This window comes from Dermacentor albipictus, chromosome 4 (genome assembly GCF_038994185.2).
Source record: "Dermacentor albipictus isolate Rhodes 1998 colony chromosome 4, USDA_Dalb.pri_finalv2, whole genome shotgun sequence".
Lineage (NCBI taxonomy): Eukaryota > Metazoa > Arthropoda > Arachnida > Ixodida > Ixodidae > Dermacentor > Dermacentor albipictus.
Window position 1 is genome coordinate 143,032,849 of NC_091824.1, and position 15,965 is coordinate 143,048,813.

The 15,965-nt window shown below is 45.6% G+C and overlaps 1 protein-coding gene across 3 annotated transcripts in view; it reads left to right on the forward strand.

The window, feature by feature from the left end:
• Positions 1 to 15,965, forward strand: part of LOC135915419 (uncharacterized) — a 106,492-nt gene that overhangs the window by 87,189 nt on the left and 3,338 nt on the right. For 2 of the 3 annotated variants that reach the window (XM_065448474.2, XM_065448473.1), the window contains exons 5-12: positions 5,679 to 5,762; positions 6,679 to 6,744; positions 7,143 to 7,229; positions 8,108 to 8,161; positions 9,199 to 9,285; positions 11,880 to 12,056; positions 13,282 to 13,366; positions 15,095 to 15,218. In XM_065448474.2, the coding sequence (XP_065304546.1) occupies positions 5,679 to 5,762; positions 6,679 to 6,744; positions 7,143 to 7,229; positions 8,108 to 8,161; positions 9,199 to 9,285; positions 11,880 to 12,056; positions 13,282 to 13,366; positions 15,095 to 15,218 (764 nt within the window). The remainder of the gene's footprint in view (positions 1 to 5,678; positions 5,763 to 6,678; positions 6,745 to 7,142; positions 7,230 to 8,107; positions 8,162 to 9,198; positions 9,286 to 11,879; positions 12,057 to 13,281; positions 13,367 to 15,094; positions 15,219 to 15,965) is intronic. The other variant, XR_010568617.1, reaches the window with a different exon arrangement.

Sequence of the window (15,965 nt, forward strand, 5' to 3'; positions counted from 1 at the left end):
TCGTTGGCATTACGAGTGTCCGCGTTATACTTCAGTTTCATCTTTATAGAACACGTTACAATGACTTCCAGAGTTTTGGTATTCGCACTGCATCTTGACTGGTCTCTAAAGAAAAGAAAAAGAAAGGAGGGAAAACACTTCATTGTGCGAGAAATGTAGCTTGATATACCAGTGCACTGAGTTCAGACCGTGGCTTGTGCTATTAATCGACGTGAGACCGATGATGCTTGCTTTGGTCATGCAGGTTGGTTACGACAACCAGCCGCTCTGCGGAGCGATCACCGAGATGGGTTGATTGCATAGTTAATTTGTGGGTTTTCACGTCACGTAGAAACACTGGGGCTATGAGAGCTAGACGCCGTAGCGGAGGACTCGGGGTTAATTTAGATCATCTGGGTTTCCTTAATGTGCGCGTGTATTTAAGCCCGCCAGGCCTTTTTTTCATTCACTGCTGCAGCAGGCAATCGAATACACGACCTCGTGCTCAGGAGCAGAATGCCATTTCCGTTGAACCATCGCGGAGGGACAGTAAGAGGGATGGAAACGTTGCTATGGTTGTTAGCCACGCTTCCATCCCTCATTGCCATCCTGTGGCTGTTGTTACAATACATACGCCACAGTAGCGACAGGGAGGGAAGGTCTTGTCTGGGGTTGGATTAGGTTAGGCTAAGTAAGGAAAGAGCACTTCCTTCAGAAGATCTCATTACTTTTCTCCGTAATGCTTAGCAAAAAACGGGTAGTAATCACCACGACTTGGCACGGTAAGTTCTTACTTTTGTTGACGTGTACTTTCATTAATATTGCAACAATTATTAAGTGAAAATGAGGAGCCGTTACCACTATGTGGAAGTAAAAGCTCCTGTATTGATTTCCACCAGAAAAAAAGAAGAAAAGAAGAGAAAGAACAATACAGCAAGCTGCCGCCGAGTCAGTGATTTCAAGCAGACTGTCTTTGCTATCGTCCCATCTGAAGGGACACAGCGAGAATTGACACCTTGGATTCGGCATCGCTGACATTCGTTTTGCGGAAAGGGAAGAAAAAAATACAAGAATAAACTAACACAGCGGACACCTTCAAATAACACTCGGGGTAGCTACGACGCGCTCGTCTCAAAGCACATTCCACCTCGCTCAGCAGATTAAATAAAGAACAAAAATATTTCTTTCTTCCAAGACCATCAAAACACTACGCAGCGAGAGTCTTGCACGAAATGTCTCGGTAAGCGACGTTCATTTAGTAGTTCTGCGTACACGTCGTGTCTGCGTACGCTTATGCTTAATAGCTTTACTACCCCCTTTTTTTTTCTTCCGCTCTCGCACGGCAATTGCCTGACAAAGGGGAAACCCACGTCTATGCGCGCGGATGTTCGCATTGCATTTTTCTTTTCTTCTCTGCCTCGGTGCTGTTCTTTCTTAGTTTCGCAATACCGCGGAAAACGTGTATCACCCATGTAACTGCGTACATCCTGCGCTCAAAGAGACATTTACCTCCCGCCTCGCCTCTGACGGTGAGGCGTGTCGGCTCGAGCTCATATGTACATATACATTAATACGCTTAACCTACATTAGGCTGAAGAAGAAGGAGCGCACGTTTACGAAGCCCGCATAGCAGCAGCCTGTATACACACTGCAGCCACCGTGCAGCCTCCAGGCGTGGTTGCTGAGGGGCATGCCCGGGTCTTCCTCTTCGTGACTTGGGAGTTAGCGGTTTCATTGCATGGCGCAGTGCTTTTACTTTTTACCCACTCCCTCCGCCCAAACACACACACAAACGTTGAATGCCCTTCGGCGTACGAAGCCAGGCTGCACAGCTTTCTCACGCCACCGAAACGAATCCGGAATTTCAGAAGTGCGTGCGCGATGCCAAACCTCTGGAGTCGTTTGTTTTTCCCGTTCTGGATCCCGCGTGTCTGTCAGTGTGGCATGGACGACATGCTACACTGCTTCGAATATTGCCGTGCGCTGGCCGATTCGTGACTTCTGATTTGGCAAGTTACCGCGAGTAACAACAGGAGAGACCAACAGAGGGACAACAAAACAGATGATTTAATGAAACGAACGCCGAGCTTATACAGATCAGACACAAGTTTGCAGCTGAAGAAGTAATGAAAAATAAACTATAAAACACAGAACGTCCTTCAACAGGCGTGCGATACAAACGCTGAGATAAACGCTGAAGACTACTGAAGCCTCGAACGCGTCTGTATCATATGGAAAGAAACAGAAGTTCTTTCTGAGAAACAGCAACTGACGGCGAGCTAACGCAGCCACCATCCTTAAAGCGTCGCATGGCTCACTGCCTCTACGATCTCTCTTTCGAGATGACCATTCCAGATGACGTCTGATTTGTTACTGTACGCTGCGAAAGGGGAACAGGGTAATAGAAACATAAAAAAAGAGAGACAGAGGGAAGGGCGGTTAATGTGTGCACGTGTGCGGACAGCAGCACGCAGTCACAGGCGCTCGCACAAGTCAGTCGTTTAAAAAAAAAGCACTAAGTTGCCATCACTGCCCTCTTGGCCGATGATCGGTAGGGACAGCGTTCTAGTAGCATAAGAATGTGGGAAAGAGGCAATGGAAGAACGCTAGCATCAAAACGTCTGCGCTGTGCCTTCTATATCGACGTCAAGGGGCAGCGGTATTATCCCCCTGAAATTTCATTATCGAGTCCCAAGAGTTCAGTTCAATCAAATTCATTTTTAGTATCATTAATTGGAATTAGAAAGGATGCTCAGCACACTGCTTGCTCGAATGCCTAGAACCTACATAAGCACCTGTATGCTTCGCGTACACCTTCTTATTTCTAAGTGCACTAAAATCTCAATATACTCACCTCAGTGTGATAAGAGTGTAGTGAATACATGAGATTGGTCGTTTCAGAGCGCTTTTGTTACTCTGCAAAATGTCAAAGGCCATTTAGCAGAGTAACAAACTAAGCATTATTGCGATAATAAGCGCGCTCCTTTAGTCGTGTAGGGTAGCCAACCGCAGTCCGCCTGGCTAACCTTAAGTTTTAATTATTACTTCTCTCTCTCTCATTTAATGATAACAAAGTCCTAATAACATGATTAAATTTCTTTGTCTGTGTAACACAGTTCGACTGTAGTCTTACGCAAACATTAGAGCTCTCTCTTAGTGCACTGAAGTGACCAGTGGAATAGGACATAAACACGAAGGCCTTTTCGAGCGTGCGGTTGCGCACCTGTTGTCACACGTAACGATGCTCCCGAGGGCGCTTGCTCCCGTCGGCGCTGCGCAGGTCTTCGCATCGGTTTGCGCTCCACGCAACTTCCCACGGTGGCAGCGGCCTTCAAGCAACGCTCTCTCCTCAAAACGTGTCCCGTGCTGGAAATTCTGTGCAACGCAAACCTCCATCGTGAAGTCGCCATGCTTGGCCATTTTCTTGACAACCCGTTTCGCTAGACCAGCCAGCTAATTTACTAAACTTCAACTTCGCACTTAAGTACCGGTAAATCTGAGCAGCGTTTTGTCAGGTAAATAACTTTCGGTGTAGGTTTGCTTTGTTTATGCTATATTAAGACTTTTCTTCACATACATTTCTGAATTTCATGACCAATATTCATCAATCGTCGGTGTCAGGGAGAGATTCTGACGTGCGACCTCGTCCTCGGCAGCCGTAATAAAACAATTTTTGTTCGCGAACACAGTCTTTCGTGTACACGTACATTTAGCCTTTTTTTTATTGCCTGGGAGTTTTACTGATGGTTCCCCCACCACCTGCTTTCTGTAGAAACCTCGAACAAACATTACATCGCCACTGGTGCACATAGGGAGCGTGATTCGCTTTCCATGTACGCTCGAGATACGTTGAGGGACTCTGACAATGCTCATAACACGGGCAGGTTATGCATTCGCCCTATGCGGGCTACGAAACATATGAAAGTCAGCTTGCCTAGTTAATTTCTCCGTATATCCTCCACTTCGGCGTCAAAGAAATGTCACATACTGTTCGCGAGACGCCAAATATACTATACCGCAGCCACCCAACGATTGTCAGAGGGCTGACCGCACGGCGACAAGGCAAATCGCTAAGCTGAAATCAAAAACTTGCCATCAAACTGAGTGTCTCACAAAGCTTCAAGGAGAGCCATTACATGTTGGCCGAAGAGAAATTTTCACTATAGCTGAAACGAAAATTCGTCCTTGTCTGAGGACATAGCCCTGTACCACATACACTCTGCTAGTTGCAAGCCTCCGCTGGCTGGGCCGGTAGAGCGGCCCTCTGGATCAGGCGGAAGTCTGGTGTTCCATTTCCGGACCTGAACTGATATTTCACCTCCACTTGCAAAGGTTTGCGAGTGAATTTATTTATTTCCGCAGTGCCATGCTGTATTAAGGAGGGTCGCGCTTTCTTTCTTTTTTCATTACTGCGCTTCCACCTTGCAAGCGTTTGCAGGGCTCGCTTAATAAATGCGTTCCCTTTTGTTATCCGTGATCGCTCACCTTCTCCTACGCTGCACGCAAGTTCTATACGGTCGGCTGTCGAGACAGATGCTGTGACGCAACGCGAGGTACGCCCCGTTCGTCGCGCTCCAGTGCCCAAATTGCGGCCCGTCACAACGCGGAGAGGACAGGCTCCTCTCTCGCCGGCCGAACGGAGGAAGATTCAGGCGCCTTTCGCGAACGAGACTGGAGAAGAAGGAGGTTGGGGAGGAAGCGGCGCTTAACAAGCTGCGATAGGCGCGTGAAACGCGTCCCTTTTAAACGCCGTGGACTCTCTTTCTCTCGGAGACAGGTAGCAAAGCAGGAACGAGAAGAAAGTGGTTTCTTCTCTTTACGTGATGCACGCACGATAGGAAAAAAAAAAAAAAGGAAGTCCCCGGGCAGGTGTACGAGTCCACTATCTGACTGTCCGGCGTCCACCTGTGCTTGAGACGACGGCGAGGAGTCATTAAAGAGAGAGCAGCTCTTTAAACGAGCCCCGAGCAACATCCGCTCCGTTCGCTCTGCTTGTGGTTTTGTAGATTTTGCCGCTGTTGGCGATGGAGATGCGGTGCCGCTTTTGTCTTCTCCTGCATTGTATTCAGGAAAGGAGGGAAGGGTTCACTTGCACGGCGGTGCGCGCAAAGTCTCAAACACGCGCAATAAAGTGATTGCATTTTCTCCGCAAAACTCCTTTGGCTTATCCACTTTCTTTCTTTTTTTCTTTTTAGGTTGGGAGGGGGGCTCCATAGTTCTTTGTTCCTCGGCGGAAACGCCGTAGACATTTAATTTTGTCTAATGTGATGAAGGTTAACGCCCGCGTGCCGCAATTGCGACCAGCGATATAATAACATGAGGGCAAGAAAATACTGTTTACTTACCCGTAAGTGCCACTCACGAGGTGTGCTTGTTTAGGGAGCTCGCACTCCTTTTCTTTGCGTGCGTCCTTACGACGTCGCTGCGCGCATGTTAATAATCGAATTTTTCAGGAGTGGTATAAGAAAGGCCACGCTTTTTTTTTATTTGCCATGAACATAACGAAAATATTTGAGCATGAAGGGAAGACATCAACGTTTGCCATATATTACGACGAAATTATGAAAATAATGTCGGCGATAAGGGGCACAAAATAATGATCATATGCAAACTTCGCGGCATATCTTGACATGCCGTCATAGGTTACAGAAGCAGCCATCATTAACTCCATTTCCTGTACTTTCTTTTTCTCCTTGCAGCTACTCAGGGGCCACGGAAGGCATAGTTCCAGGCCTACGGACAAGTCAAAGAGCGACCGGGACAAAAGCAGCCATCGCGCGAATGTACGTGTACTAGGCTTAGTATGGCGGACGGACGGCCCTTTGTTTCTTTACTCACTCACTCACTCACTCACTCACTCACTCACTCACTCACTCACTCACTCACTCACTCACTCACTCACTCACTCACTCACTCACTCACTCACTCACTCACTCACTCACTCACTCACTCACTCACTCACTCACTCACTCACTCACTCACTCACTCACTCACTCACTGAATAACTTCTTCAGGAGAGGAAGAAGAAAGCGAAATGAAGGGAGGTCTGCCTGTGTTCAGACTGGCTGTCTACCCTGTGCTGGGGTAAGAGGGTAGATCGAATCAAAAATGATAGACGGAGAGGCGACTTAAAACAATAAAAAAATTATGGGAGGAAACGCACATAAGTGCGATGTAGCAGAATACAACTCTCAAAGTCTGTCACTCAGTCCGCATGTCCTTAAGGAACACAACGATGCTTTCAACGCCTTCTGTGTTGAGGGTGGTCTGCACCAGCGTTCGCGGACTCTCTCCCGGTAAGGGACGACTGTTTTCTGGCGGCTATTCACCTTACACAGCAGAGGTTGGAAGCAGCGTGCCTCTCACTAGTACATAACACTCTCTCCCGGTAAGGGACGACTGTTTTCTGGCGGCTATTCACCTTACACAGCAGAGGTTGGAAGCAGCGTGCCTCTCACTAGTACATAACACTTATACATATATGGACTATAAGGCGCTATGAGTGATAAACATTACTTAAGAAAAAAAATACTATGAAAAAGAACATGATGTCACAGTTCTGAGCTAAAAATCTAAGTGTAGTTGATTGCAAAAGTCTAAGGCAACGTTTTACTCAGATGTAAGCATCATGCTAATCCTATGACAGCTTTTTTCATATTTTCATTCTGTTCCTTTCCTTCTTTTTCTGGACAAATGCAGGGAACAGCGAAGGTTGCCACCGAGTCAACAGAAGTTCAGTGCGACGCTTCCTCAAACCCAGAATCTGTAAGTGCGAGGTTGCGGGCATTCCATGAGTCGGTATAGGTATATTAGCGGCTGTAGGACGATGTGCTCTAGATCATTAGAACGTCCCATGCAGATGACAGAAACCTTTCACAGTGAAACAATGCCAATAAGTGATTGCTTGGGTATTCAAGCAATCGACTGAGTATTCCAGTTTATTATTTATCAATGACTGCCACTGCGCTTGTTATCTATCTGCATCAGCCAATCGAAGAATACAAATTTGTTCAGCTCACTGCAGTTGCTGCACTACTTCACCTTTAGATATGTACCTCGAAATTTAATATGAACGCATTAAGGTATCAGTGTGCAAAATACTGGTTTCATGAGATTTCAGACGGCAAGATTGCTGATCTGAGTGCACGTGTTTTATTTTCCAGAGTCCCTTCCTTCACGTTCAAGATGAACTGCTCTCAAAAGTTCCAGGCGCAGAAGGCGATGCCACGAGACGGGTCCACGAAGAAAACGTAAGCCGCGTCTCACAAGTCTCTCTAATATGCGCAGAAATAACCTTTTAGTTCGTGTCGAGCAGTACAGCTGCGAAATTGTCTTGTCGACAAGGCGCACCGTTATTACGTATGAGCTGCGAAAATTCGCCCACTGCACAAAAGTTCCAGTGTACATCACAAAGCGTTCTTTACAGGGTGAAGATCATCGCGACTTCCTTAGGACTGCGTTCCTGAAAGCAAATGAAGGAGTCTAGACTCGGTGTTGTGATTCATTTTCAATTTAACCACAAAGCGTGTTTGTTAAGCTCGGTGTCTTCTAGTCCAGTGCCGCCTCAACTTGAACTACGTATCTTCAGTCGCTCCCTTGGCCAGCAAGCCGGGCATGTACCTAAATAGCTTTTTATTCTTCCTTCACCTGGATGCATGGATGAAACAGAAAAAAAGACGGAGACCGAGAGAACGACAGGACCCCGAACTAAACTTTATTACTAAGAACAACATATAACCTTTCACTCACGCCACCTGGCCGTGAAAAAAACAAACAAGGTAAAATAAATCAGAGCAATTACAAAACAAAGGAACAATTCACTGACGCATGTCATCAAGGTTAGCGTACACAAATATGGAAGGTAAATTATTTCTGCACATGTTACTGCATCTGCTTAAACAGCCATTTTAATGGCGAAAAAGTTTAAAGACTTCAATATCCTCTACGTACTAGAACGGAGGGTGAGAATAATGGTATCTTAGCAAATAGAGGTACATCCACATTTTTTTTAAGTGGGAGTACGGTGAACTATACAGCGTATACCTCTACTGTCTTAACTTCGCATTAACACACACATTACTCGTACGCACTTACGCTTACTACATATGTTCTGCGCGCGTTGTTTCAGTTGCTGCTGCAACAGGAACTCAAGGAGAAATGCGACTTGCTCTCCAAGCTTGAGGTATGTAATCTATCTAGAGTAAATATATCAGAGTACATATCTTTCCATTCGCTAGAGGAAGACAAAACAAGAGCTGCAAACAAGGACGTTGTCCGCTAAATGGCCAGGCAGCTTGATCTCACAGAGCTCTCGTGTGTCGCACCAAGGCTGGGAGAACTCACGCTGCGAACTTTAATCATACATAAAGAGGCCATCGAATTTGCGATTAAGCTGCCGCACCTGGACGCAGAAGAAAGAAAAACGCCAGCAAAAAGCTTGGCATGTGTATGTCATACATAGCGCCTAATTAGTATCCGAGCGAAATTAACTTCCGCGTACCAGCTGACAAGCATCTGGAGTAAAATAGGCCGATAAAGCGCATCTATTAGGTGGTCGAATATTAAGGGTTATTATGGCTAATCTGAGTTGTAATCAGTATTATAACAGTAACTATCTGGTCCCTCTAAACGTGACAGATGCTGGGATACGGGCGCTTTTATTTGACAATGGACGGCGACATGAGTTAGTTACGCTGATTTGCCTTTATCCACTTCCGATTTGTGCTGGAGCTCGTTCTCATCTTCCTCTTTTCTTTTTTTGCGGAATGCTTTTTGATCTTCTTTTTTTATGGTTTTCGTTGCTTTGAACGTGCATCGTTGCGATCAATGCACGTGACACAATAGGGGAAGTAGTCGCTGCTCGGAAAGCGCACTACAGTGGGACACATTATAGGCGGTCACTCGGTAAACGGCGGACGGGACACACCCCTTACAGTTCCACGATGTCGCAGCCGCCTTAAGAGAGGCCGTTTGCTTCTCTGTAATCCTATACTTCCTCGTTGAGGAAGTATGTAGGCGCCGGCAGCTACTAAACGCTTTTCGCGTTGTCAGTGATTGCTGGCACGTGGGTGAATAACTGCGCAATGACTATAGGTGTTGCTGCGAAAAAAGAAGGCGCGTGCGTAAGCAGAGTGCACGCATGTTCCATACAGTGGCTCGAATTACGTGCCTCCGTCCACGCGCACTTTGTCTGATGTGCCGTTATTAATCGCCACGCAGGAGGAACTGGATCATCGTGACGACGCGACCGCGCTTGAGGCACTGGACCGGACGACAACGCCCCTGTCGCTTAACCACCGCCCGCAGGTGCGTGTATGCATGCCTCGTATGCGACGGATTTTCCTTTTGCGGGTGTGCGGTTGGGAAGGAACTTTGTGGACAACCGCGGCAGCAGTAAAATCGCGGTGTATCTTGTTACCTACAGTTACGTCGCACCTAGCTGCCCAGGGGAGACACTGCGTGTCTTTCATTTACCCCACCATGGTGTCGCTATGCGTATAAACTGCTATAGAGTTGCGAAGTAAGTGAAACGCCATTCCGAACGACAAGAAACATGTCCTTGCTTCCTCGCTCCTTTAACTGCTACGCACCAAGCTTCGTCTGTCCCAAACCTGAGTCTTGGGACTGTTGCCGCATTCAAGCGCGATTATGCCGAGTGATGCAGAGTCGGTGCTACTGAGCAGTTTCATATCTCGGACACTCTTGCCTCGCAATGAGCGATTCGAGCTGTCATCAAAAATGGCAATCGCGTCCTTTGTTTTTTTCCGGCTTGGTACGGGTGTGTGTTCTTGCGCTGCTGTTACTACGTATAGAAATCGTCAGCGCAAGGTCGGCGCAGGTGTGATATTTTCCTTTACTTAATTGTCATTCGTAGTTTGTGCACACCGAAATTTACGACATTCCTTGACAGAACGACAAGGCGGCGAGAAAATCGAGTCTTAGTCATGTGTTTACTGCATCGCCTTACCTCAACGGTAAAACGTATAGATGACCGAAATAAGGTGTCAGACGACGTATACCAGAGTTCTTGAATGGGACTGCTTCGCGTCGTCTAGCGAGGCGGTGGAAATCGAATCTCGCGTTACCAAAGTTTAACACCAAGAGGTTAACGACTCTGTCTTACAAGCGAGCACGAAGCCGTTCTTGCGTACATCGCTCGCAATACGATATCCTTATTTTCTTGAAGTTTTCGTTGTAGTGAAACACAGAAACCTCTCTCTTCAGTGTTAATAAATCACCACATCAAGTAGTATTGAACACTACCCAGACAGAGCGTCCACGCCCAGCAGTATGTTCTATGCGTTGTCCGTATTCTCACAGTGATATTAATGCATTTGATCAAAACAGGTTCTTCCCCTTTACCCTGCTTATTTGGACATGGTAGCTCTCCGGCCGCGGGCGGTATATATTTTGCCGCTAGGTACGATTACTCCGGCGCACGAGGTTTTTATGCTTGCTACGGAACAAACTCGTATATTGTTCCCGCTGGGTGACCAACGACTCGACGATGTGCCGTTTGCGTGACTTGCCGTCTTTTCCCGAGACTCACAGAAGTCGTCGACCGCCCAAGAATCGTGCTTGCGGCCAAGAAAGTGCATTTTACGAATTATAGAATGACTAACACGAGAGATAGTGGAGAAACGTACGGAAGGACAGAAATACTCATCGCATAAGGGTTTCGATGAGCTTTCCTTTACACAAGGTGACCAAGTAAATATGTATACCTGGTGTTTGTACGAACACTTTAAATAATATTTAAAGATTGTGGTCTTGAAATAACAGGACGCTTCCTTGGGAGACATGCCGTCAGTGGTGGCGACCACGGGGAGACGGGTGATGCGTGGTAATTAGTCGCTAATTAGCAAAAATAATTAATTACGTTTTTAAGACTTAGTTTCAGAGGGTTCGTTGTGGTTGGGAAATTGAAGCAAGCTCTTCGTGCAAGCCATATCAGAACGTCACCCAGCACCACCTAGAACCTAGAACCAACTCATAAGAGGCTGGAACATGTTTCAAAAAGAAGTCAAGAATGGGCAGTCGGTCGACTCTTTCCCATCCGCTGTTGATTGGCGTTTATGAGAGAAGCGTGGTTTTCTTTCTTCATATTTTGTTTGCTTGTGCACCAATTGTAAGTGATCCAACTATATCTTACATGCCTATTTCTTGCTTGTTTCATTCAGCTCGCACGCATTGTAATCGGCGCTAGTGTTCTGCGCTGTTGCGTACAAATATGTACCTTTGCTTGCTTGTTTGTGTTGTTTTGTGTGAATTGTATTTCGACATCATTTTCATGTCTGAAAGTGTCCTATCCTCTTATGTACCAACCCTGCTTCGGCTTCAAAAAGCGTCTGACACTATTGTCAAATAAATAAAATAAATAAATTACATGAAAGTGAACACTCTTAGTAAGAATTGCTTTGTTTTCAACACGCTGTATGTATGGGAAAAATAACGAATAAGATACGGTGATATGAATGAGTTTGGTGACACCAGTTGTGTAATGTGTAAGAAATAATTTGTGAGTTAATTTTGCATGATGTGATTTCTTAAGCACCTGAGCTGACCTTTCTCAAGATAGTCATCGAACCAAGCCAATGTAAATGGATACTTTCTTCCGCAATTTCGGATGTGGCTAAAATTACGGTAGAAGAGCCTGCCCATCTTGCAGTAGGGTGCAATCATTTGTTGAGAACGCTTTCGAGGCCATTCCAGATGTAACGATAATTTGTTCTAACGACTGTGTCTTTCGATATCGTGGATATTGTACATTACGCTCTTGGTAGCCTTCCTGCCGTTAGCGAGGCAAAGATTCCTGTCGGACAGGGAAGTCGATGCGGCACTTGCTTCGATTGAGCGATGTGCCCGCACAGTCACGCATTCGCCTTCTCTTGCACGCGCAGCAGCGGGAGGAGCTTCGCGTGACGCAAGAGGCCCTGAGCAGCCTGCGGCAGTGCTTCAGGCTGGACGACCCCTACCAACACACGCTGGACACCATCGAGCAGTCGCTGTGCACGCTGCTCGAACGAGTCACCTGCATGGAGAAAATGGCCGCGGCAGCCACCGCTTGTCCTTCCACGGTAAGCAATGCCAGAATGATAAAGGCGACAGTGGATGGGAGCAGTGGTGCCATTACGGTATAGCGAATTTTCTCAGCTATAGTGAACTGCGGATCATTCCGTAGGACTGCGGTATCCGCTAAGTAACGTCGTGTCTTCAAGAGTTAATAACTGTGGAAACGTCATGCTCCTTGTATTTATTTATTTATTTATTTATTTATTTATTTATTTATTTATTTATTTATTTATTTATTTATTTATTTATTTATTTATTTATTTATTTATTTATTTATTTATTTATTTATTTATTTATTTATTTATTTATTTATAGTGTTACCTCCACCACGAACCGCAGCAGCGATGACTTCCTAAGATAAGCAGTGGATGCATGAAAAGTGCTAATTTTCAAAAATGTGAAAGATATACCCGGCATAAAACACGAGAAACAGTGCATCTGAGGATTCAGTGAACATATAGCATTACTCGCAAATCAGTTCTGCGGAATCCAGCAAGGTGGAAGAAGTATGAGGGGAAGAAAAATTAAATTATGGGGTTTTACGTGCCAAAACCACGTTCTGATTATGAGGCACGCCGTAGTGGAGGACTCAGGAAATTTCGACCACCTGGGGTTCTTTAACGTGCACGTAAATCTAAGTGCACGGGTGTTTTCGCATTTCGTTCCCATCGAAATGCGGCCGCCGTGGCCGGGATACGATCCCGCGACCTCGTGCTCAGCAGCCCAACACCATAGCCACTGAGCAACCGCGGAGGGGTAGAGGAAAAATCGTCATCCACCCGAATGTGGCGCGAAGCTACAGCGGAAAACATACGGCTTTCTCCGAAAGAAAGCCTCGCACTCGAGGAAAAATTCGTCCGCTCCGAATTCGTCGTGTTTCTTTGCAGCTTCGTGCTACGTTCGGGTGGATGGACATTTTCCCTTTCATTTCGCATTACGGAAAGATAGTATCAGTTAGTCAACTATAGGGTAATAATAATTGTTTTTTTATAAAACAAGCAACACATGCAAAGCCCAAACATTATATTATACTATGTGCCCAAATAGTTTGTTTGTTTGTTTGTTTGTTTGTTTGTTTGTTTGTTTGTTTGTTTGTTTGTTTGTTTGTTTGTTCGTTCGTTCGTTCGTTCGTTCGTTCGTTCGTTCGTTTGTTTGTTTGTTTGTTTGTTTGTTTGTTTGTTTGTTTGTTTGTTTGTTTGTTTGTTTAATTCTATTTCATTTTGATTTCAGGGTTCCCTTAGTGCTGCATCTGCGCGTCGACTGAACTTCGACTCGACGGGTGACCCACGGCGGCTACCAATCACAACGTTAGAAGGTTCTTATAAGTCTATGCATGTCTTTCCTACTGTACGCCGCCCCCTCTGGGCGCGCCAAGCTGCCGTTTTGTGTCAGCATGCGAGCGACTTCTGGCATGCAACTAACAGAATGACTGCATGCACGTACCATGTGCATCGTGAATTATCGTGCCATACAATTGTCCTCCCAGTAAAGCGTACACTTAAACGAAAAACTAAAATGCACCACGGTGCTGTGACGGTACCACAATTTACGATTATATAATTTCTCCTTTAACGAACTCGTAATCCAATAAATGAGGTACGTGTCTATCTGGTTTGCAATTAGAATGAAGTTCAGTCATTGCGGATATGTTGGCGAAAATGTAGATAGCTATAAAATTGTTGAAATTTTGGTTTTGTCAGCGAGCTGAAGTTTCAGAAACACACTTTGACATACTCAATCGCATATGGAAGGATGCCTAGCATGAGGCACATATATTTCGAAAAAAAAAAGTAATAATAAAAGGCACCTGTTTACTCTAGCCACGCTCTACGCTCTCATAGATAAATAGGATCAACGGGAAACGAGTTGTATAGTCTGAAAGCGACGGTTTCAAATACGGGAAATATGCAACAAATGCACAAAGGAAAAAAAATCGCACAAATAAATTACCTATGTGCACCCATCTCTTCAATACTGCGCTGGTCTGCAGAAATTTAACGGAGGGTCGTCCGTGTAGTCAGCTCACTTTTCAATGTCTGTTGGCTGTACGAGGCGGCCAGGGCTTGCTTACCGTGTTATTGTAGGTGCAGGAGTATAAGGCGAAGGGAATACCAATAAAAAAGGAAAATGAGGGTGATGAGGTAATTTTGCTGACTCGGAATATAAAGCGAAAATGGTAATGTTACGATTACAGCGCGAACTAACAATGTGTAATGCAACATTATCGGCTGAGTGTGCATGCGCGTCATTCCCCTTGGTCACGCCGCACGGTAGCATGTCGCCTAAACCGCTAGGCTAAATTTGTAACAAAAACAACGTTCTATGCCGGTTGGCCAGATGAGGACGCGACAAGAAAGGTACCGTACGTATGGGTAGCGAGGCCACGTAGAGAAACTCGCTGAAGTGGATTGGCCCGTTGGACTTAGTCCCTGGGCAAGCGTTCTTATTGTAGTAAGAACCTTTTGTAGAGTCGAACACGGTGCCCTTAGTTGCGTTCGCGTTATCATCACCGCCGCGCCTCCTGCCATGTAGAAGATGTCTTTCTTGCACGGCTTTTCTGCTTACCGGCTGAGCTCGTCTTATATTGAAGCGGTCTGTATGTTTTCTGACATCTAAACTAAATACAAAAGAAAGAAAGAAAGAAAGAAAGAAAGAAAGAAAGAAAGAAAGAAAGAAAGAAAGAAAGAAAGAAAGAAAGAAAGAAAGAAAGAAAGAAAGAAAGAAAGAAAGAAAGAAAGAAAGAAAGAAAGAAAGAAAGATTGGGGTATAGTTTCGAACAGAGCGTGAGGTGATTTACAGGTTAACATATAGTTCGCGTTATGTACCTGCAAGTGCGGCATCACTTTCTTAACATTGATAGCTGCTGCCACTTCTGTTGCTAACAAATCATGGTGAAATAAGATGAAATCAAATAGGTTAATTATTAATGTAAGGCGGTGAACGTGGCACTCTCCCTCTCCACTCTCCTTCTGTCTTCTTGCGCGTGCGGTGTATGGTTTCACGAGTTTTGACCACCTCTTCCACTATTCGCGCATGCCCACAGACTTTCCCGGCTACCGCACCGACCCTCCAACATCCCTCGGCCAATGCTCTCAACCAGCGAGCACCAAGGTGATCTACTACACAGAGAGGTCGGTCACCCCGTTCCTGTCGGCCATACCCAAAAGGCAAGTTCTCGAATAAATTTGTTTATAAGCCATTTAATTAAGGATTAGTTTTGTTTCTACCGGTTGCAGTACGTGCTTCCTTTCTTTTTTACTTCTCTATGTATTCGTGTTTGTAAAGTTTGTGTAGTTGCCTGCGTAATCTTGCACTAATCAATTAAGGAATAGCACGGCGTTTGTGCACCTACGTTTGTTTGCTGTAACTTTATTGTACAGAAAATTTATACTGCTTTCTTTAGGTAGTTATAAACGTTTCTCTTTTTTTCAAGTTTTTACAGCGAAAGCTGTGTATGACTAGCCTTCCGTAGCTTTTTCAGCGTCCGGCAACAGAAACGGACTTAGCGATTTGTAGCAAACCCATACGGGTGCAGTGCTACGACGCAGGTGTCAAAATGCGGAACATATTAGAACGCTCGCCGTGAACAATAGCGTGACATCAAGGTTATCGCAGTATATATATAAGCAGGAGAGGTATCGGCGCTAAAAACAGCTGCGTTATCGATGAGACGGACACGTATAGTTCGTGCACATGAAGAACCACACGCGTACCAGGAACGCCGGAAGGAACGACCGCCGACGAAGAACGTTCCCCCGATGCTGAACGAAAACAATAATCGTGAACCTAGGCACCTCCCAACGAGCAACGACGCCAGACTCCCAACGCAAAAAATTACAACCATTCCACTCTGTGAAGCTGGAATGATAGCGAAAGCACTTTGTTCTTCGTTTGAGAGCTTTGAGTGTCGTCAC